At 43.2% G+C, this 23723-nt stretch overlaps 1 protein-coding gene across 1 annotated transcript in view; it reads right to left on the reverse strand.

The window, feature by feature from the left end:
• Positions 1-5492, reverse strand: part of LOC127649302 (regulator of G-protein signaling 21-like) — a 7637-nt gene extending 2145 nt beyond the window's left edge. Inside the window, exons 1-4 of the mRNA XM_052134352.1 lie at positions 5357-5492; positions 3623-3721; positions 3408-3469; positions 2843-3009 (exon numbers count right to left, since the gene is read on the reverse strand). Of these exons, the coding sequence (XP_051990312.1) occupies positions 2843-3009; positions 3408-3469; positions 3623-3721; positions 5357-5478 (450 nt within the window). The 5' untranslated portion in view covers positions 5479-5492. The remainder of the gene's footprint in view (positions 1-2842; positions 3010-3407; positions 3470-3622; positions 3722-5356) is intronic.
• Positions 5493-23723: the final 18231 nt, after the last annotated feature.

Raw genomic sequence — 23723 nt, forward strand, 5'->3', positions numbered from 1 at the left:
ATAAGTTTGTACAATTGGACTGCACACTTGTGATGCGTTGACTACACATTCACATCTTTACATCTTTAGACACAATTGTAACTTTTTAAAAGCTATTCCACAAATACTACAGCAGGCAAACTACTGTTAAAAGAGAAAATTACAGCTAACCTTAACTAACCCTAACAATCTTTTGAAACAGCAGTTTTGGAGAGGTGAATTTTGAGATTATACGACTCTGACTCCCTCAGATCTCCATTTTGGTTGTTAGAAGCTAATTATCTGCAGGTATATGATCATAATCAATCTAAATAAAATCAGGTAATACAATATTATAGGTGCACTCAGTAATATTCATGTTGTGCTGACACTGAGCGGTATAGATGCAGCACCATGCAAAACAATTGTTTTTCCAAATCTTGTCCAATCTTACCAAATTTCACACATACTGTATAGTCCAAAACGTTGCTAAGAAATGGTCTCACGAATATGACTGTGAGGGCACCAAAAAGGAAGTGTTTTTGCTAATTGATAAACTTTTCAACTGAAATAAATAGTAATAGTATTTTTTTAAAGGTTTATGTAAAATCATGTACCCTCACATTAGATTAATACTCTAGTCATATCAGTTTTAAAGAAAGAGCAGTTTTATTGTACATATGGTGGGCGCACATTCATGAGTGCTGCCATGTTGAGATCACTTGACCAGCCGAATATTCCTTCTTTTGTTTATAAAATGGCTGACTGCGGAATTCCACAATGGCATTGGTAACTGAGCTTTTATTATAATTCAAAATAACGGACAGGCAATATAGCTGACCATGGAAACATTGGTATCATTGTATTCTGTATTACCCAATGAATAAAATAAGACAATAACAATAAGCCAAGCTATTCAAAGGGCACAAGCAACAATGGCAAATGTTTTTCACCTCATAGGTATCCCAAAACTGTGCATCCACCCTCATGGAGGTGATCAAAGTTTTTGACATTATGTTCAAGAGATACATCATCAATCCTTTTTTGGCATCCTTGTTGTCACCTTCACATGTGGACTTTGTTTGTGGCTTAGCCTCAAGGTCATCTGAGTAAAGTTTGTGCAGATTAACAATTCTAAAACCCACATGGTTCAAAATTTACAAGCAGAAACATAATTGCAACTTTGACCTGTTCTTGGCTCTTAATGGTTTGAGATTATGACCCCAAACTTGCTACCAGGAATGTTAATACTCTCCCCTATCAATGTGCCAAACATCAGAACTTTTTACCATATGGTTCTATGGGCAGCCATAGGTGTCAATGGTGGAATAATAATACCAATTAGCAGAAAATGAACATATACAATAGGGGCTTGGCCCCTAAAAATGTATTTATTTGCAGTGCTAATTTTCATTCTTCACTTCTTCATTTCTTCTCACTTTGGTCAAAGAGAGCAAGTGCTCTGTGGAAATGGTCGTACTGTCTCATTTTCTCTTCTCAGTTTTCTTCTGAGTCTATTTTCTCAGCTGTGTGGGCGGGTGAGGGGGGAGTTTTCAGCCAAAAGCAGGAAAACCACAGAGTCACATCTCTGCCCTCAGTCATGTGGCTGGGCCTCGCAATGGCCTCTGTGCAGACACAATGTTCAGGCTCTGACCATGATGCAGCTCTGCACTGCACCACACACATCATTTAACAACGCTCTACTTTATGGCACACTTGCTGAGGTTACCAAAAGCGTTGTTCATGCTCGAGAGAAACATTGCATTGCTCATGATCAGCAATGAGGTTAGTGTTAGGTACATTTTTTTCTGTTGTGCTGGCCAATATGGCAGTCATCTTGACTCACACCTACTGTTATGGGTGCAGCATAACGCAGAATCATTGTGTAATCATCAATTGTAGAAATAGACTAGTAACAGTCAGCCATGATTTATTTATTCTGTGAGAAAACATGTCATACAATAGAGGGGTTACCGAGATAAAATGAGCTGTATTTGTCTGGTCATGTGACCTCAGTTTTGGCCCCCATGAAGCGACCCACTCCATGAATATAAACTGCTATTAAATAAATATAAACTCTGTAAAATATAACATTTTTAATTAGAATACTGATATGACTGAAAACTCTCATAAGAGGAAAACAGCAGTCTATGGGTCACTGGCAAATAGGGTTGTCAAAGGTAATCAAGAATCTTTAGTTTAAAACACATCAGGTTCGCAGAAATGTTGTCTTTGTGTCCAGTTTGGTTTCATAAAATTTCCTGAAAAACATTTACAGCAGAAACTAGAAATAATTTATAGTAGATTTAATGATTAAATGGCTTTAAATGTCATGTGGTTTAACCATAATGGTCAAATGTATTGAAATACATTTCTTGCACCTTGAAAATTGAGAGCATTCATTTCAAAGAAGTTTTCAAACATATTTTTCAAGGTACAAACATTTTTCTTAAAATATTATTATTATTATTATTATTTTTTTTTTTACTGTTTCAGGATGGTTACACCATATGTCCATCATAGAAGTTGTGCAAAAGTATGGTATGGTTGCAGACAGTGACGTAACTTGAATCTTATGGGCCCCAGTGAAAATAAATTGTCAGGCCCCCATCTTGGGGGGCCTCTGTTATTTTTTATCCCTCATTCACCCCGGGCCATAGGGCAGCTGCCCAACCTGCCCTGCCTGTAGTTATGAATCAGGATCAGAATGACCTTTATTGCCAAATATGCTTGCACATACAAGGAAGTTGTCTCAATGACAGAAGATTCCAGTACACAAACAATACAACAACAAGATAGAGATAATAAAAAAGTTCTGCCCCTGGTTGCATAATTTCATGACAATACAGTTAAAAATACAAAAGATGTATGTGTATATACATACCTCTTTGGGTGCTTCCTTGTCAATGAAAACTGCATATATCTGTTTGGCTTTTGACAGCAGTTTTGTGGCCGACTCAGTGGTCTTGAAGTCTTCACATGCTAACCAAAACTCAATGTTCTCCTCACTGAACTCTGTGCGCAGAAACTGAGTAAAGACTTCTATCCCATCTGAATCAACAATAGATGTAATATAATGTTATCATTCAATACATGATTTATACTAAATTTCAGATAAGTTTTATTGAAATTAATTTGGACTATGAATAACAAAAACAACTACTACAATTATGACTACTGTTACCTATGTACCCATGCCTAAGTTAGAGGTGCTTGCAGCATTCTAGGTGGCGCAAAACAAACAATATTTTGGTTGAATTAAACAGTTCAGTGAACTGGTTAGAAATATGACAAATTAGAAAATTTTGAAAACTGTCATCACAAGCACTTTTTCTCATCATGTGGGACAATCTGTTCAGAACACTTCTGCTATAATTGAATATGTCTGACTCAAACAGTGGCATTTGGTATGCAAACTATAACGACAAGATGTCCTGAGGTGATCTCACCTGAGTGACTAAGCATCTCCTCAAATGAATCACTCCATCTCAGAGCCATGTCCGGTGTAATGCTGTGAAAATCACATTAAACAGGAATGGGTTTTTAGTATTAGAATGGCGCTTCATGGGTATTTTTGAGTATCAGGTCGTTCATCCATATATGGATACTATGTTTAAATAAATAACAGAATCAACTCAAGAGTGTAAATATACTAAACACCTACTGGATAGTTTTAGATGGTGGTTTCTTCTCAGGACTGACATTTTCATGCGATCCAGACTTTGTCAGAAGTAGACTGAGTCGACTTTTCTTATCCTTATTCCTGTGAAGAGAGACATGTATTGCACTCAGTCACTGAGCCCACATTCACACTAATACGTTTCAGTTTGAAAATGCATCTTTTTCAAGTTTTGCCCTTCCGCCCACGCTGAGATGGCGTTTTTGACAGTGAAAACTGAGCTTTTCAAAAATGCTCTCCCAAGTGGGTAAATATCTTCGCGTTGTAGTGTGGACAGGGAAAACAGAGATGTCTGAAGACGATTATGTATTTGTTGTCATGTGACGCAGTTTTACCAAGAACAATTAAGATGGCGGCAAATGATAAAGCGCCGTTGTTGTGCCTGCCTCCCACATTGATAGTGTTGTTAAATATAAATATTACTTTGTACAACCTTAACATTGCCTTCCTTCAAAGGCATTGGGAAGTTTACTTGGAATTGCTGTTTGGTGATGGAACACAAGGACGGTTGCATTTTAGACCGTTCATGAAATGTAGATTTGTCGCATGCGTAGTAAGAGGATTTAAGAGTTGTCATACATTTTAGTGTGGACAAGTAACTTTTGGAAAACGCTTGAAAACAACAATGTGGACGTAGAGCGTTTTGAAAAGCAAAAACTCTATATTAGAATGGATCTGGATTAATGTGGAGTAGCCTCAATTACTCACTCACTCACTCACTCACTCACTCACTCACTCACTCACTCACTCACTCACTCACTCAATCAATCAATCAATCAATCAATCAATCAATCTCTGAGTCCATCTAGGATACTTATGTGTCTATCTACCTAAATACTATTTCAAAGAGCTGCAGTGTTTTAAAGAAAAGTTGCCATACATGCTCACTTCAACAAACCCATGACATACTGCTTTTGGCATACTATATAGAAGAGAAGTAGGCATATTCAGATGCGGGGTCAGTGTACATGGCTTCCATTAAGGAGGCAGAAAAAATATGATTAATGCCAACCATAAAACATATGGCAGCTATAAGGGGAAGTGCTGCCACAGTGCTAGCTATTGCTGTTTAACCACAAAAGCCAGTCTGATCAACAGCTATTAATATATATATATATATACATTTTATATTTACAGTATATACAGTATACAGTATATTTTACATTGAATTTTATTGCTTTTAATTTGTAGTTATTGCAATATTTTCATTATTAGCACTAGCTATAATATGTTTTCATCATCTCACCAAAGAAGACGCAAGGGTTTAGACAGATCTCTTGTTCAACATAGAGACACTTCTACAACTGCTGATGATTAGGATAAGGTAAATTCAAGGGGAGAAAACTTAAACAACAGGCCTAAAATATAGACATGATAGCAGGTGCATTTTACATTCATTTGCATTCTATGATTAATCAAGTTTTTCTTTGTTATATTGTTTTTTTCTTCTTCCGTTAAACTAATACAAGGTTGCTTTGCTACATCTTAAAGGTGCAGCCTTGCTTTAATGAAAGACAAACACATTTTGTCTGGTAGCTCCTACACAAAGACTAGCTCCAGAAATAAAGGAAGTCACAAACAACAAAGAAACAATCTGAACAAACTTAATTACAATTCACTTGCTAACAATTTCTACCTCAGAGGGTGAATTTGCAGAACAACTTCTTTCCCCCATTGCTTTTGGCGTTAATTTGAGAACGAGTGGGTGAAAAAACGTACCTCAAATGGGTCTCTTTCATTCTGCAAGCAAGCAGCTCGTCCTCACTGAGCATTTTGAAATATGCTTCCTCCTTGGGGGCAGAGAAGTTGAACTGAGGAAACAGAAACACAAAAATCTTCATGCTCTTCCCTTTTGTTGACGCTCACAGATCAAGACAGCAGGTCGTCTGTCTAATGTAAACTACCACAAACTGAAGCCCATTTTTGAGTATTAAATATGCTAAGAGGTAATTTCCCATACCTGTCAAGTTAACTTCCTGTCAAGGGAAACTACCAGCTGTTTACTGTAATATTTCAGTGCTTGAATTTCCTAGTTGTGGGACATCCATCTGTCTGCAAATGTACCTTTTTAATGAATTCTTACGTGTAAAGAAAACATTTTGGCTATATTATAACTTTAAATTCTTCATAAGAGATTGCAGGGAACAGTAGATTGTTGTTGGTTTCTAAAGCACTGTAGACAGAGTACAGAGGATATAACTTCTTATTCGAGTTCTTATTAGGACTGCACATTTTAGAGAAGTACAACTTAAACACATTCATTACTGAAACTAGAAGAATAGTGTTGTAACAAATCAACATATAATATTTATCAACATAAATGACAACATAAAATAATATTTTGAACCGTTCTTCCTTACAGAACTGTTTCAGCTCTGCAGTATTATTTAGATGTCTGGTGTGAACGGCTCTCTTGAGGTCTTTCCACAGCATCTCTATTTGGTTAAGGTCTGGGCTCTGACTGGGTGTAACCCGCACAAGAAGAGACAGTCACAATGTATAGTCAAACTGCGTTTATTGCAGGCAAAGCAAAAGTACAAATAGGGCAAATCCAGAAGAGAGTGGTCAAGGGGAGCGTAAGGTCGAAGCCGGGGAATCAGGATATGGCAACGGGGCAAATCTACAAAAGAGTGGTCAAGGAAAGTGTAAGGTCGAAGCCGGGGAAATCAGAATCAGTATAACAAATAAGACAATCGAGTTGAATAGACAGGGGAGCTAGGGGATCACTAGAGCTGGCAAAGCGAAGGGGTAAACTAAACAATAACCAACACGAGTGAGACAAAAGGGCGGCGTATAAATAGGGGAAACCGAACAGTGCAGGTGAAACTAATAATCGAGTGATTGGGACGAGTGCGGGTGAAACTAATACTCTGGTGATTGGGAGCGAGCGTGAGACACAGAGGGGGGTGATTGGGAGCGAGCGTGTGAGCTCGAGGAAGCAGAGCGAACTAGAGGAGCGGGGTTTGTTACACTGGGCCACTCCAAAAGGTGGATTTTCTTTTTTGGAAGCCATTCTGTAGTGGCATTACTTCAATGTTTAGGGTCATTTTCCTGCTACATTAACCAACTTCAACTAAGCTTCAGCTGGCGCAGAGCCAACCTGACGTTATCCTGTAGGATACCTTGATAAACTTGGGAATTCATTTTTCCCTTGATGATGGCAAACAGTCCAGGCCCAGAAGCTGCAAAGCGGACCCAAATCATGATGCTCCCTCCACCGTACTTCACCGTTGGGAGGATATTTTCATGTTGGTATGCAGTGCCCTTTTTATGCCAGATGTAGTGCTGCATGTTCTTCCTAAACAACTCAACCTTAGTTTCATCAGCCCACAATTTGTTTTACCCCATTAACGTTGTGGCGTGTCAAGGTGGTCTTTGTTCAAATTCAGGTGCACAGCAATGTTTTTAATGGAAAACAGCAGCTTCCTTCGCGGTGTCCTGCCATGGGCACCATGCCTGTTTAATGTTTTCCTTATATATTTCCGTAGACTCATGAACAGAGATGTTCCAATGATTCCTGAAAGTCTTTCACTGTCACTATATGGTTCTTTTTTACTTCAATGAGCATTCTGCATTGGGCCCTTTGAGTCATCTTGGCTGGACGGCCACTCCTAGGGAGAGAAGATACAGTACTAAATCATCTCCATTTTTAGACAGTTTGTCTAACGGTGGACAGATAAATATCTAAGCTCTTTGAGATAGCTTTGTAACCCTTTCCAGCTTTATGCAAAGAAACAATTTTTTGATTGTAGGTCTTCAGAGATATCTTTTTTTGTGAGGCATGGTTCATGTCAGCAGATGCTACTTGTGAATAGTAAACTAAAAATGTTTGAGTGCTTTTTACAAGTCAGAGTAGCTCTAACCCACACCTCCAATCTCATTTCATTAACTGGATGCCAGGTTTGCCAAATCCTGACTCTAATTTCCTGACGTCATAAGCCTAGGGGTTCACATACTTTATAAAACCTGTACTGTGAATATTTGAATGATGTATTCAATATGTACAAGAGAAATACACTAATTTGTGTGTTATTAGTTAAAACAGATTGTCTTTGTTCATTATTGTAACTTAGATGAAGATCAAGGTAATTACAAAGGGTTCACATACTTTTTCTTGCTGCTGAATTTAATGTTTTGAATAGATACAGACAAAAAGAAAGAAAGAAAAAAGAAAATAAGTGAGTGTCATTTCACTGACCAAAGCATTTTCCTTTAGAGGATTGCAACTGGGGACTCAGAATTTCTTGAGGTCTCTTTTGTGAAAAGTGAGCAGTAAACCTACCATTACTTAAAGGGCTAAAGAAATGGAGGAGAAATACACACTTGTGCCTGTCCCCTCTGCAGAGCCATTATAATGATGGACAAATATGTTTCAGCACAATAAATGACAGGACGGAATAGAAATGTCCTCAAACAAAGACAAGGGTGACATCTGCATTTAATTAACAACCCGCAGAGCACACTGGGAAAACCACACAAACCACAGAGTGTCCTTTTTATGGCAACATCTGAAGCTGATCATTTAATGGCTGTGGACAGTGTTTAGTAAAATGTTTTCAATGTGCATGCAAAGGCGTTAGTCATTTGCAGATTAACAAACTCTCACTTGATGTGTAATGCTAACTGTAATGGTTTCAGCAGTCTTTATCTTATAGTCATTTTGGTCTTGTGTCTTTTATTTTGAAATTAACTTGCCTAATGTTAATTTCTGGTTGTATCTTGTTCACTCAAATAAATTGTGTCCAGGGCTGCATCTGATATCGCGTACTGCTAGAATATGACCTGCATTTGATGAAGAACGTACTGTACATCTCAGCCAATAAAAAATGATGTTCTTTTGGAATGCAGGTGAGTAATATGAATCAGTGTTTTTGTTAGCTGGGATTTGAACTTTAAAATGTCCCAATGTCTAACAAATTCTAAAAATTGTCGAATATAAAGTACAACGTTATAACAACAACTGTGAAAATTATTTACTCTGGTTTTGATAAAACAAGCTAATTTGACCACAATTGACAATTTCTTGGCACTACACTTACAGCAGTTTTTTACAGCAGCACTGTTTTTATTTTAAAAAAATGATATGCCGTCTTCTAAGCTCCCATGGCATTATAGGATAGTATCTAGTGGATGCGCACTTCAGAATCTCGCCATCATCCATGTCTTTCTTGCTTACTTTTTTAGGAATACTGAGGATTTAGACACCTTACTCCATAGGCGTACTGTTTTTGACATAGTAAATATGCATATTCGTGTACAGCCTATGAGTTTTTTGCTTGTTCATTAGTTCTTGTTATGAACAATATGATATAAATATTCAACGTGATCTCATTAGTATTTGTAGATATCCATACGTAAAGTGCAGTTCTATCATACGTAAATTGTCATGCCTTTGCATAGACAAGGAAATGAACATTATTGACAATAGCAACTATAGCAATTTACAATAGCACTGTTAGGAATTCCTTGTCTTGTTTCAATGTTGCCCTTTGTCTGCCACCTTTGCATTCCTTAGTTTTCACTTTTGTCTTTTGGTTAGCCTTCGTGTTCACTTGTCATTGTTTAGAACTACACTTCCCAGAATCCACCTGCCATCATCACTGCCATTTTGTTCATTGTTTTCACCTGTGTCTCATTCAGTCATCACTCACTGTGTATTTAAGCCCTGCTTTTTGTTCACTCCTTGTCGTTTGTTGAATGTTGTTAGCCTGGTGTGTGTTCCCTGCCTGTGTTTTCTAGTTTTATGTTTATTTCCCCATTGAGGGTTTGCCTTTGTGTTTTTTCTTGCTTGCTTACTTAATAAAGTTGAACTGCGATTGGATCCGCATCTCCTCGTCTGCTTCGCTGCCTCCATTCGTAACAGAACGAACGACCCAAACATGGATCCGGCGGTTCGAAAAGCGAGCTGTCAGCTGCTCAGCCTTAGTCAGGGAAATCATCCGGTGGAGGACCACATCCGCGATTTCCTCGCGATTGCGAGTGCCACCGGATTCCCTAACTCCGACCTGGTGGGGTTTTTCCGGGCGAGCCTGAACAGTGTGCTCAAGGAGCGGTTGCCACAGGCAACGCGCGTCTGGACGCTCCACGCGTTCGTGGAGGAGACTCTGCTGGCCTGCGGTTCACCGTTTACTGTGGGCGTCATCGAGGAGAACCCTGCCACTCCTCCCACAGTGGTAACTCTCCCTTCACCCGTGGTTCGTCCCTTCACGCCTACCACGGCCAACGAGCCAGTGTTGCCAGCTTCGTCCGCCCAGCGGAGGAGGAGAAGAGGAAAGGCTTCTGCTCCCCAGTCTCCGCCTGCCACGGTCAGCGAGCCAGAGCCCACGCCTGCCCCGGTCAGCGAGCCAGAGCCCTCGCCTGCCCCGGTCAGCGAGCCAGAGCCCTCGCCTGCCCCGGTCTGCGAGCCAGAGCCCTCGCCTGCCCCGGTCTGCGAGCCAGAGCCCTCGCCTGCCCCGGTCTGCGAGCCAGAGCCCTCGCCTGCCCCGGTCTGCGAGCCAGAGCCCTCGCCTGCCCCGGTCTGCGAGCCAGAGCCCTCGCCTGCCCCGGTCTGCGAGCCAGAGCCCTCGTCAGCCACGGTCTGCGAGCCAGAGCCAGAGCCTGCCCCGGTCTGCGAGCCAGAGCCCTCGTCAGCTACGGTCAGCGAGCCAGAACCCTCACCTGCCCCGGTCTGCGAGCCAGAGCCCTCGTCAGCCACGGTCAGCGAACCCAAGCCAGCGCATACCACAGTCATCCAGCCAGCGCCTGTAGCCTCGACCGTCCCTGAGCCAGCGCCTGTAGCCTCGACCGTTCCCGGGCTAATGCCAATAGCCTGGACTGACCAAAAGCCAGCGCCAATGGTCATGCCCGTCCTAGAGCCTGCGCCCCTCGAGCCTCCCGAGCTTTCCAGAGCTCCGCCTCCCGAGCTTTCCAGAGCTCCACCTCCCGAGCTTTCCAGAGCTCCGCCTTCCGAGCTTCCTGAGCTCCGCCTCCCGAGCTTCCTAGAGCTCTGCCTTCCAAGCCTCCCGAGCTTTCCAGAGCTCCGCCTCTCGAGCCTCCCAGGGCTCCGCCTCTCGAGCCTCCCAGGGCTCCGCCTCTCGAGCCTCCCAGGGCTCCGCCTCTCGAGCCTCTCGAGCCTCCCAGGGCTCCGCCTCTCGAGTCTTCCAGGGCTCCTCTTGAGCCTTCCAGGGCTCCGCCTCTCAAGTCTCCCGAGCCTCCCAGGGCTCCGCCTCTCAAGTCTCCCGAGCCTCCCAGGGCTCCTCTCGAACCTCCCAGTGCTCCGCCTCTTAAGTCTCTCGAGCCTCCCAGGGCTCCACCCCTCAAGTCTCTTGAGCCTCCCAGGGCTCCGCCTCTCAAGCCTCTCGAGCCTTCCAGGGCTCCGCCTCTCAAGTCTCTTGAGCCACCCAGGGCTTCTCCTCCCAAGCCTCCTAGGGCTCCGCCTCCCAGGGCTCCATCTCTCAAGTCTCTCGAGTCTGCCAGAGCTCCTCCTCCCGAGATTCCCAGGGCTCCGCCTCTCGAGCCTCCCTCTGCTCTGCCTCCTGAGCCTCCCACGGCTCTGCCCCCTGAGCCTCCCGAGCTTTCCATGGTTCCTCCTCCCTCGGCTCTGCCTCCTGAGCCTCCCACGGCTCCGCCCCCTGAGGCCTCTGAGCCTCCAGAGCCTCCCTCAGCTACGCCTCCCGAGCCTCCCTCAGCTGAGCCTCCCGAGCCTCCTACGGCTCTGCCCCCTGAGCCTCCCAAGCTTTCCATGGTTCCTCCTCCCTCGGCTCTGCCTCCTGAGCCTCCCACGGCTCCGCCCCCTGAGGCCTCTGAGCCTCCAGAGCCTCCCTCAGCTCCGCCTCCAGAGCCTCCCTCAGCCGAGCCTCCCTCGGCTCCGCCTCCCGAGCCTCCTGCGGCTCTGCCTCCCGAGCCTCCTACGGCTTCACCGCCAGAGCCTTCCAGGTCACCGCCTTTGTGGCCTCCTCCCAGGCCTCCTGACCCTGTTCCCGTCCTGTGGCCTTCCCCCAGGCCTCCTGACCCGGTCCCTGTCCTGTGGCCTCCTCCCAGGCCTCCTGACCCAGTGCCTGTCCTGTGGCCTCCTCCCAGGGCTCCTGACCCTGTTCCCGTCCTGTGGCCTCCTCCCAGGCCCCCTGACCCAGTCCCTGTCCTGTGGCCTCCTCCCAGGCCTCCTGACCCAGTCCCTGTCCTGTGGCCTCCTCCCAGGCCTCCTGACCCAGTCCCTGTCCTGTGGCCTCCTCCCAGGCCTCCTGACCCTGTTCCCGTCCTGTGGCCTCTTCCCAGGCCCCCTGACCCAGTCCCTGTCCTGTGGCCTCTTCCCAGGCCCCCTGACCCAGTCCCTGTCCTGTGGCCTCCTCCAAGGTTCCCCAAACCTGTCCTTGCCCGGTGGCCAGCTCCCTGACCACCTGAACTTGTCCTTGCCCTTTGTGCCCCCTTGGACTTCCTGCCTGCCATCTGTGCCCCCTTGGACTTCCTGCCTGCTTTTTGTGCCGCCTGGACTGTCTGTCTGCCCCTCGTTGCCCCCTGGACTGTCTGTCTGCCCCTCGTTGCCCCCTTGGTCTGTCTGCCCACCTCAAGCTCCCCCCCAGTCATGGACATTTTTTGTTTTGTTTTATGTTACTTTGATCGTCTGGAATCCGATCCTTGAGGGGGGGCTATGTTAGGAATTCCTTGTCTTGTTTCACTGTTGCCCTTTGTCTGCCACCTTTGCATTCCTTAGTTTTCACTTTTGTCTTTTGGTTAGCCTTCGTGTTCACTTGTCATTGTTTAGAACTACACTTCCCAGAATCCACCTGCCATCATCACTGCCATTTTGTTCATTGTTTTCACCTGTGTCTCATTCAGTCATCACTCACTGTGTATTTAAGCCCTGCTTTTTGTTCACTCCTTGTCGTTCGTTGAATGTTGTTAGCCTGGTGTGTGTTCCCTGCCTGTGTTTTCTAGTTTTATGTTTATTTCCCCATTGAGGGTTTTCCTTTGTGTTTATTCTTGCTTGCTTACTTAATAAAGTTGAACTGCGATTGGATCCGCATCTCCTCGTCTGCTTCGCTGCCTCCATTCGTAACAAGCACATCTTTAATGTGAAAACGTTTACGTTTAACAAATTTATAGAGGTTTTAACGTAGTTGTCCGGAAATTATATTACATTTTCTGATTTTGACATTTGTCAGTGGTGCCTTTTTTCTTTAAATAAATGTAATGTATTTCTTAGAAGGAAAATAATGTCACCACTAAACACAGGTAAGGATATTATGCACATTCCTACACAAATAATAGCTATACAATATTTGTATTAGTTTTTAATTAGAGTAAGCATTACCAATTTTACAACTAATAATGTCATGGAGTATATCAAGCTTCCATACCATAGTTTTTTAGTAGTAAACTGTTTTTCTTTCTTATTTAAATTTTTTTATAATGTATATTTCTTGCACATTTTATGCTATAGCTGAATAGAATATTTTACAATTAGACTTTTACAGACCGTATGTGTGAACACTCTTTTGGCAAAAATATTGCATTCTAAACCACAAATCTCATCTGTTTCACAGCAGCTTGATAAATGTATTTTATTTTCTCTTCATGTAAAAAATCTACACTATGCAAATGTTGCCCTGTTATATAAAATTTAACAATACACAGTTTTTTATACAAGCTTTCTCAGCAAATTCAAATCGTCATATGTTTTCACACACTGTGAAAAGCATCTGTTACCATAATACAGCTGTTCATGAGGAACTGAAAAACAGTTAAAGTTGTAAATGAAAAGCGTTTGACACTTTAAATCATGCAAGTACAGTTCATAAACAGTGCCAAGAACAAAGAACACCTACGTTTCCAGCTTAATTAGTAAGGTTTAGCTATGAGCAACTATATTCTGTCAATGACTTTCTAATACTGTAAGAAACGTTTTTTGTTTTTTTGGTGAACTTGTAGCTTGAGACTGTGAGTTCTTCAGAAGCTCTTGTCAGGATGTTGTTCATCAGTTATTTACATCAAAGTTTCACTCAAGCACTATTCATTTGTTATAGCCGTCAGATGTATTCTTATAAGCTGACTCTTGACTAAAAAGGGATATACGAGAAAGACAGAAATTGAAACTGAAATGTGCTGACGTGAAGAGCAACTTCCTGTCTTAAGGACTGGTGGAAATATATCCCCTAACATTGTCTAATGCTCTTTGACACCTGCATTCTAACTGCAATGTTTTTATCAGGTTTTGTTTCAGGGTTGTGCACCAATCAGAATGGAATTGAGAGTGCCTTTCAAATTTCAATTCAGCTCCAGAATTTGAATTACATTTAAACTGAGGATGCAGATACGATGCATTATTGTAATCAATTTGAATTTGACTTTAAGGAAGTAAAATTAAAATGGAAAGGCATTCGAGAAACTGCTGCAAAGGTAGATTTTAATAATGCATGAAAATATTATGCATAATAATTTATGCATAATACATTATGAATAATGCAAATGCCTCCAGTGGTTAAATCTATGTCTTCAGAAGCAATATGATAAGGTGTGGGTGAGAAACAGAGCAGTATATAATTCCTTGTGTAGTGGAGGTGTAACCTTCCGGTGTTGTCTGTCCTATGTCCTCTGTTTTCACCCATCACTTTTATGTCATGTTTCCTGGTCTGCTCCGTGTTTTCCGTTTCACCTGTCACCACTCCCATTCCATGTCACGTTTTCCCTGTTGTCCGCCCGTAGTCTCACTGTCCGAGCGTCTAAACTACATTTCCCACAATTCCCGGCCCCCCGTCACTGCCTGCACTCATCAGTGTTTTCACCTGTATCTCGTTGAGTCTTCATTGTGTTTGTGTATTTAACCGTGTCTGTTTCTCCTTTCCCTTGTCGGTCTTTGTTGTATGTTGTCAAGCCTGGAATGTTTCTCCTGCCCGAGTTTACTCATTTATGTTTGTTTCCCCATCGAGGGTTTTTCCTTTGTGTTTTGCCTGTTTACCTTTTTAATAAAAGTCTGCATTTGGATCCGCGTCTCCTCGCTGCCTCATTCGTTACAGGAGGGGTGCGGGCCGGGTCGGAATATCGCGCCTCGTCAGGCCGATTGGGGACCGGGCGCGCGATATTCGACCCGGCCCGCACCCCTCCTGTAACGAATGAGGCAGCGAGGAGACGCGGATCCAAATGCAGACTTTTATATAAAGGCGGCCGGTGACGATGGTTCGAGAGAGAGAGAATTACGGGCATGTCCGTCATGTGTGTGTTTATGTTTGTGCTTTTGGTTTTGAGTTTCATTAAATTATGATTTATATTTACAAGCCGGTTCTCGCCTCCTCCTTGCCCATCCTTTAACTGTGTTACATTGGTGCCGAAGCCCGGGAAGGAGGAGGGATGCCCGTCGCAGAGTCCTCGACACTGCCGTCCACCCTGGGGTGCGCTGCTGCCATCTGCCGGGTGACGGAGTAGCCCGACCGCCCGGATCCAGGCAATGGCCGTCGTCCGCGGGGCAAGTGGGGACTGGATATCCCGACCGCCTGGCGCGAGGGAGCCGCTGCCGGGGGCGGAGGAGTGCCCTGCCGTCCCCTGAGACGCGGAGGGGTCGAGGGAGACCGCCGTCCGTGAGGGGAGGAGGGAAGAAACGCCCCGACTGCCCAGAGCGGTAGGGCCGCTGCCAGGGGCGGAGGAGTGTCCCCGGAGGTCAAAGGTTTGACTCCGGTTCACCCAGGGTTGGAGCGGCTGTCGTCCGCCTGAGTGTGGAGGAGTGTTTGAGGACCACGCAACGGTACATCAGATGACCGGTGAGTGAGCTTTTTCTCTCTCTCCTCTCTCTCTCTGTCGCACCGTGTTGGCCTTTTCCCTCGCCTGTTTTGTTTTTTTTGTTGTTGTCTTTCCCTCCTGTCTCCTCCCAGGGCGAGGAAGGCGGGGATGACCACGCGGGAAGCAAGATACACCCAGCCGCAGGGATGGGGGGGGGTGTACGTTATGCCGGTGGCACCCCGGCCTGAGATAACGCCGGGAGGAGTGTGGAGTGGAGGGGGGCGGGGCTGGGTCGGATTATCATGCGCCCGGTCCCCAATCGGCCTGATGAGCAGTTTTGGGAGTAACGCGTTACAAAAGTAACGCAATTACACTAATGTATTGCTTTTTGCAGTAACGCAGTAATATAACGCATTACAATTTTGGTAATATTATACCCGTTACAATCTCAGTAACGCGTGTTACAACGTATTTTAACTTGATATTAAGTGGTGTTTTGTTTTCACCAAAATCGCGAAACATTTCGGGCACCAGAGAAAAAAATCAGTGAGTAAAAGAGTAACGTTATTTCCTGTTGCCGTAATTCGATGTTTGAGATGATGACATACAGCTTCAGATTATGAACGATAGGGAATACCAGTTTCTCAGGGAATACGTTCCATTATGAAGCCTTTCAGAGTTGCACTGGACATCCTACAGGGTGAGGACACTTATTTTTATGGAACGCTTCAACCAACGCTAGAAGTTCTAATGGCCAAAACCTTAGCAATGAAAAATGGTCTATTGCAAATGACCACTGGGCTGCCTGAGGTTATTGTGGGAGCAATTAAAACTCGATTTGCTGCAACAATTGACTCGCCGTCAATTGCGCTATTGGCAGCCATCTCACTGCCCAAGTTCAAGCTGCGCTGGGTAAAGGAAGAAGCCAGAAGAGACCACATCAAGTTCCTCCTCACGACGGAGTGCCACTCCCTAACAACAGAAGAGCCTGCAGCCCTGATGCCGATGACCCCTCAACCTGCTGCTGTCGCCTCCAGCGAGGATGACTTTTTTTTCCTTTGACGCACTGCCCAGTGCCACAGCTGATGTGCCCATGTCAGTGGAAACGGAGGTAATGTCTTATTTCAGTTCTGCCCCTGTGATGGAAAGCCTGCACCAGTTTCCAAGAATTAAAAAAAATGGCACTCTGCTATAACGCCCCAACTCCATCCAGTGCACCAGTAGAAAGACTTTTCAGTCTCGGGAGTCTTGTGCTCACCCCAAAACGCAACCGTTGGTGATGGACGCTTTCAGCGCCTTGTCCTGATGCGCTTCAACACCATAGAACCATAAGTACCCACATGCTATAATCACTTGCTTAAATGACTGGCGTCCTGTTGCTCTGACCCCCATCATCAGCAAATGCTTTGAGAGGTTAATCAGAGATCACATCTGCTCTGTTCTGCCCCCCTCTTTGGACCCATTGCAGTTTGCCTACCGCAACAACCGCTCCACCGATGATGCCATTGCATCTACAATACACACTGCTCTCTCCCATCTGGAAAAAAGGAACACATATGTGAGAATGCTGTTTGTAGACTACAGCTCAGCATTCAACACCATAGTGCTCTCCAAGCTTGATGAGAAACTCCGGGCTCTGGGCTTAAACAGCTCGCTGTGCAGCCGGATCCTGGATTTCCTGTCAGGCAGACATCAGGTGGTTAGAATGGGCAGCAACACCTCCTCATCACTGACCCTCAACACTGGAGCCCCGCAGGGCTGTGTTCTCAGCCCACTCCTGTATTCCCTGTACACACATGACTATGTGGCAACACATAGCTCCAATGCCATCATTAAGTTTGCTGACGATACGACGGTGGTAGGTCTGATCACTGACAATGATGAAAGAGCCTACAGAGAGGAGGTGCACACTCTGACATGCTGGTGTCAAGAGCACAACCTCTCCCTCAACGTCAGTAAAACTAAGGAGCTTGTTGTGGACTTCAGGAGGAAAGACGGAGAACACAGCCCCATCACCATCAATGGAGCACCGGTGGAGAGAGTCAGCAGCTTCAAGTTCCTCGGTGTCCACATTACTGAGGAACTCACATGGTCCGTCCACACTGAGGCCGTTGTGAAGAAGGCTCACCAGCGCCTCTTCTTCCTGAGACGGCTGAGGAAGTTTGGAATGAACCACCACATCCTCGCACAGTTCTACAGCAGTACTGTAGAGAGCATCCTGACTGGCTGCATCACCGCCTGGTACGGCAATAGCACCGCGCACAACTACAAAGCCCTGCAAAGGGTGATATGTAAATTGTGTTGTGTAAGTATGTTGTTTACTGTAATTGGTATATGTCTCGTCACTGTCATGACTGCTATGTTGCTCGGAACTGCACACAAGAATTTCACCTACTGTTGCACTTGTGTAAATGGTAGTGTGACAATAAAGTTATTTGATTTGATTTGATTTGAAGTAGGCTATATAGGTCTAGGCCATAAGTGCCTTCGTAGTTATATTTATTGTACCTGCCTTGTTTGGCTGCATGCTACCTCTGTTGTATATTTGGCAGTAACAGGTTTCCTGTTTAGACTTTATCTTTTTATTTTAAAATTTCCGGTGTTTAGCCAAGATAAAAATTTTCATGAAGTTGGACTTACATATAACTGAGTTGTATTTCTTATGAGGTGTAATAGGCCCAAGCACTTTTACTTTATTTTTTTTGTATTCTTGCTAGCCTCACAGAGCCATTAGCTATAGGTCTAGCTAGAAGTGATTTACATTTCACCAGCCTTTATTTGGTAGCCTATGTTTTAGTAATTTGTTTTTGCAAATAGCAGGGTTCCTCTGTTTGGCCTGCGTTTTTTTTCTTAGCAGTTGTAGGCTGTTTAGCCTACATGTTAAATGTGAAGTTGGACTGAAATTAGTCATATTCCTGTAGGCCTAATTCTCCATGAGCACTTTTTGATTCTTGATAAAGGATAAGCTATGTCCGTCCAATGCATGCCAACTTTGTGCTTTGAACTTGAATTAAATGAGAATAAAAGAATAGAAATGAAAAAAAAAAAAAAGATTGTGCATCTTGTCATGTCATTAGGTGATATGTTACATAATAGTGGGTTCTAGCTCGGTTGTGTTTCATATGAATAGGCCTAGACTATAAATATTTACAATTTCTCTATAATAATTTACCAGACTTTGATCCTTTGTCTGCTTTTGTGATTCTGACAGTGATCGTTCCTTATTGAATTGCACCATCAGACTTCACTTCACATAATATTAAGTTGTTAGAAACCTTAGGAGCCTACAGTCATTATGCTATACCACATTGCCCTCCACTTGATTTATAATGAGCTTCAATAAACTCAATTTTGGCATTTTAGAATGCCAAGTCATACTTCCGTGGTTATTTTGGTGAAAGTAACTCAAAAGTAACGCAAAAGTAGAGTAACATGTTAAATCTACAGCCCTAGTTAAAAAATAAATAAATTGATCTCTGAAAACAATGTGGAGTTTGAGATGGCTGTTCTGACCATCTGAGAAGGCTATAATATATATTCAATATATATGGAAAAGACTTTTAAAGTTGTTGTAGATTTGTCACATACAGACTATGCAGTGGCATCAATCTTTTTTGGTATTAAAAAATCTTGTTCCTCAGAGGAACATATTCTTTTGTCAAAGAACAGAAGTGGTTTCAAACTGAAGTGTTAGGGGCCTGTGGCTAAGGAGACCCTTGTGTGGTAGAGTCTGGCCCAAAGCTCTTATATTTTCAAGGGCACCATAGTGTCTGTGATCATAGACTTCCTACTGTCTGCTTCCTCCATAACTGCCTTTTCGTCATACACTCATTTAACTATTCCCTTTCTGACTGCCAGTTGTGCATACAGATTGAAGCCAAACAGAGCAGGCAGGAGGGTGTGTGTTTCACTCCTGGCACTCACCCTCAGATGAGGGAATTTCACGACAACCCAGAGTGTATTTACATTCATGAGTCATCAGCTGCTTTAAATCTTATTTGCCATTCATTATTCTAAAACAACACAGGATTATATGCAATTGCGAGTCTTTTTTTTTCTCCACATATTTATGTGACTTTTCATTCCATTTTTAATCGATACCATGAGTAATTTATGTCTGTCTAACTTAATTTATGCTCACCATAACAGTGCTACATTGGTACAATGGTGGTATAAGATGGTAATCATGTTGGCATGTTACAGTAGCCTAAAAAGTATTTCACATTTAAGCAACAAATAGCATGGCCCTACAGACCCCCTACTCAACATCGAGTCAGTTTGGGATTTAATAAAGAGACATCCTAAAGACAGCCTAAAGGGAGAACTGTGTCAAATTCTCCAAGAAGCTTGTAACATCTTATCTGCCAACAATCAAGAAAAACTGAGTCCAGGAATACATATGAGAATTGGTGGTGTTTTGAAGGCAAAGATGGTCACATCAAATAATGATTCAGGTTTTTTATGTTTACTGGACTTTGCATGACATTAATTGATAAATGAAAACTATTTATGCCATTATTTTTGAAGACATCCTTACTATGCAACATTTTTCTCCAGTGCATAAAAAAGATTTTACTGTTTTGGAAGGAAATTGGTACTTTAATTCACCAAAGTGGCATTCAACCGACCACAAAGTATAGTAAGGATATTACTGATGTAAAAAAAAAACAGCACCATCACTATTTAAAAAAAGAGTAATTTTTGATCAAATCTATACAGGCCCCATTTCCTGCACCATTACTCTGACACCTTATTCTTGAGTAATCATGCTAAATTGCTAATTTGGTACTAGAAAATCACTAACAAGGACAGAAAGAGATGTGGAAGGCCCCGATGTACAACTAAACAAGAGGTTAAGTAGAGTCTCTAGTTTGAGAAACAGATGCCTTACATGTCCTCAGCTCACAGCTTCATTGAATTGTACCCGCTCAACACCAGTTTCATGTACAACAGTAAAGAGAAGACTCAGGGGTTCAGGCCTTATGTGAAGAATTGCAAAGAAAAAGCTACTTTTGAAACAGAAAAACAAAAGAAAAGGTTAGAATGGGCAAAGAAACACAGACATTTGACAACAGATAATTGTAAAAGAGTGTTATGGACTGATTAATTTAAGTTGGAAGTTTTTGGTTCAAACAGGACAATGTATAAGACAAAGGGTGAATGAAAAGATGTTGCAGGAATGCTTAACACCATCTGTCAAGCATGGTGGAGGAAATATAATGTCATGGGGGTGCTTTGGTGCTGGAAAAGTTTGAGATTTATACAGATTGCAAGGAACCATAGACAAGGAAGGATATTATTCCATTCTCAAATGCCATGCCATCCACTGTGGTCAGAAATGAATATGGTATGGGATAATAGGATAATGATCCTAAGCATAATTCTAGGTTATGCAAAAACTATTTGGCTACGAAGCAGTCCTCAGGAGTACTGACGGTGATGGACTGGCCGGGATAGTTGCCTGATCTTAACCACATTGAGCTTTTGTGGGATCAGCTAGACTGTAAGGTGCGTGAGAAGTGCCCGACAAGACAGTCACATCTATGACAAGTGCTACAGGAAGTGTGGGGTGAAATTTCTCCTGAGTATCTGGACTGCAAAGCTGTCATTGCTGCATGTGGAGGATTTTTTTAATAAGAACACTTTGAAGTAGTTTTTTTTTTCTCAAGTTGTAATAGCAGTTTTTTTTTTATAAAGTTTTGTTGATGTTGTGTGCATGATCCCCTGTGCACTTACAAGAATGCCAGTAACTTTCAGTAAATTCATTTACATTTCCCTGGTACCACAGACACCTTCTTAACAACAAACACTAATACAGTCAACTTCAAGTGACATCACTTCCTCACCAACTCATTTGACAGCTTTGGATGCAAAAAAACCACAAGGCAGGATGAAGGGTTTTTCTCATAGCAAACTACTATGTATACCGGAACGTAAAAATCATAATAAAAAAAATTATAAAACAAAACAGGTGCGTAACAATTACAAGCAAGTCTAAGTCACCAAGTTCGAGCTGGGTTTTTCCAGGGATATGTCAACTAAAGAAAAACACATTTATAAAAATTTTTAATTTTTGACAAATATGGGCCAACTTTATTAATGGTGCTGGTTAACACCATTAATAAATGCTGATGTTTAGCTGTGAGCCTGATGTGTCAGGAGTTTAGACAATGCTGCTGTGCATTTAAAAGAGCTAACAATATGCTGCAAATTTATAAAATCTATTTTTATTAATTTCACACCATACACTGTATACTGCCTAGTGCTGTCCTTTAAAATAACATATGAAACAGTTGGCATTATATCACAAATAATTTGTAAAGCAGTAGTATGCTATATTGTTGTCACATAACCTAATAATGTTGCATGTGAATTGCGCCCAGTTATAATCTTGGAAATAAATGGTTATCTTTAAAGTTTTTAAAATAAATTTTGAGTAAAATGTCTGAACTTCTGGTAATACAGCATCCCATGCATTGTGCTCTATCATGTACCACAGTTTGAAAAATATGGGTATTGTTTGCATACAGTGCACAGTATTGTATATACTGTATATACTATATACTGCCAGAGTAGTAAGAATAATATGGTAGTATGCTTTTTTGAAGTCATAGTGAATGAGAAATGAGTATGTCATTATTATGTCCTCTATACACTACATGCTATACACTATTCGTTTAGAGCAGGAATATGTCATATGCACACTGTAAGACAGTTTTGAAAAGAGTTTTGCTGCCCACTAAAGGAACACCTGATATACACTTCTCATTCTTTTGTTTTGTTTTGTTGTCAGGTCAAATATTTAAATCTCATTCATAGCAGAGCAGAACTGAGAGCTGACCTTGTTGTGAGGAACAGCAAGACACTTCAGCAACCACTCCAAACAAAAAAAACAAAAAAAGACAAATATATAAATCAATAAAATAATTATAATTTGGGAATGTTTGCAATGCGAAAGTGTCAACCTTTAACTTTTCTCCTAAATGTAAATCCTTTTACTGGAGCTGTTAGAAACCACTGTTCACCTTCTGAGTAAGTAAACAACTTAGCAAATACAGAACAGCATCTTCCTCTGAACAGCTATTTGTGTGAATAATCAAATGCCACACTTCTCTTACATTAGTTGAAAAGATATATATTTAAAACACACCATCCTCTCATTCGGCATATTTAAGGGATTTTTCTAAAGGCAAACTTTTACAAATTTTCAAGTTGTAAAGCATTTGTTCCCCTTCTGTCACTCACTCAACATTGTGTCGATGAAGTGACACTAGGGGTCACTTTTGGGAGCCCAAAACACCTCTAATCTTTGAGAAAAGGCCAATGAGAATTGTCAAATTGAATTTGCATGCCACTACCGGACATATGGTTATAAAAGGAGCTGGAATGCGGCCACTCATTCAGATTTTTTCTTCGGAGCCAAGTGTTGTGAGCCCTCGCGGCTAGATGATTGGTTCCTGGGTTCAGGGCGCTGCTCACGGCCTTTTTCTGCCCGAACCAGAATTCCCAGCTCATCCGCTCTCACTACCCTCGATGGCGGGGTAGCCCACGGGTACGTGGAGATCCCTCAGGTGGATAAGGTGGTTGCGGTGCATCTTTGCCTGCAATACGTCATCACCTGGTGGGATCGTACGGCACTCCCCTCCAGAGCCTGAAGGACTATGTCATCGTGGCGACTAAAGCCTACAGTGCCACTGAACAGGCCGCCTCTCCCTGCATGCCATGGAATTCCTGCAAGTACACCAGGCCAAGGAATTGAAAGAGCTGAAAGAGGGGCCTGATCCTGATGTGATGCAGGAACTGCACTCAGCGACCACCCTCACCCTCTGAAAGGTCATGGCGTGAGCACTTGGGCAGGCGATGTCCACCTTGGTGGCCCAGGAGTGCCACCTGTTGCTCAATCTTGTCGAGATGAGGGATGCCGACAAGGATAACTTTCTCAATGCACCCATCTCCCAGATTGGCCTATTCGGCGACACTGTCGAGGACTTTGCTCAGCAGTTCTCGGCGGTGAAGAAGCAGACAGAGGCGATACAGCACATCTTGCCCGTCTCATATCCCATCTGCTCGCTGAGGGCAGCCCAGGTGGATCCGCCACAGCCCGAGCTTAATTCTCAGCCCAAGCATAGAGCCCCCCTCAGGAAGCTGACGCCCCCCTGCCTCACGATCCAGCACAACCTTATCATCAGGTTTCTCAGAGGAGCCCGGAGGCTGAATCCTCCAAGGCCACGCCTCTGCCCCTCATGGGATCTCTCCATGGTCCTCTTTGGCCTTCTGAGAGCCCCGTTTGAGCTGCTAGAGTCAGTCGAGCTGAAAGTCCTCTCCTTGAAGACAGCCCTCCTGATTGCGCTCACCTCCATCAAGAGGGTTGGGGACCTGCAAGCATTTTCTGTCAGAG

This window comes from Xyrauchen texanus, chromosome 9 (genome assembly GCF_025860055.1).
Source record: "Xyrauchen texanus isolate HMW12.3.18 chromosome 9, RBS_HiC_50CHRs, whole genome shotgun sequence".
In the NCBI taxonomy this organism is placed as follows: domain Eukaryota; kingdom Metazoa; phylum Chordata; class Actinopteri; order Cypriniformes; family Catostomidae; genus Xyrauchen; species Xyrauchen texanus.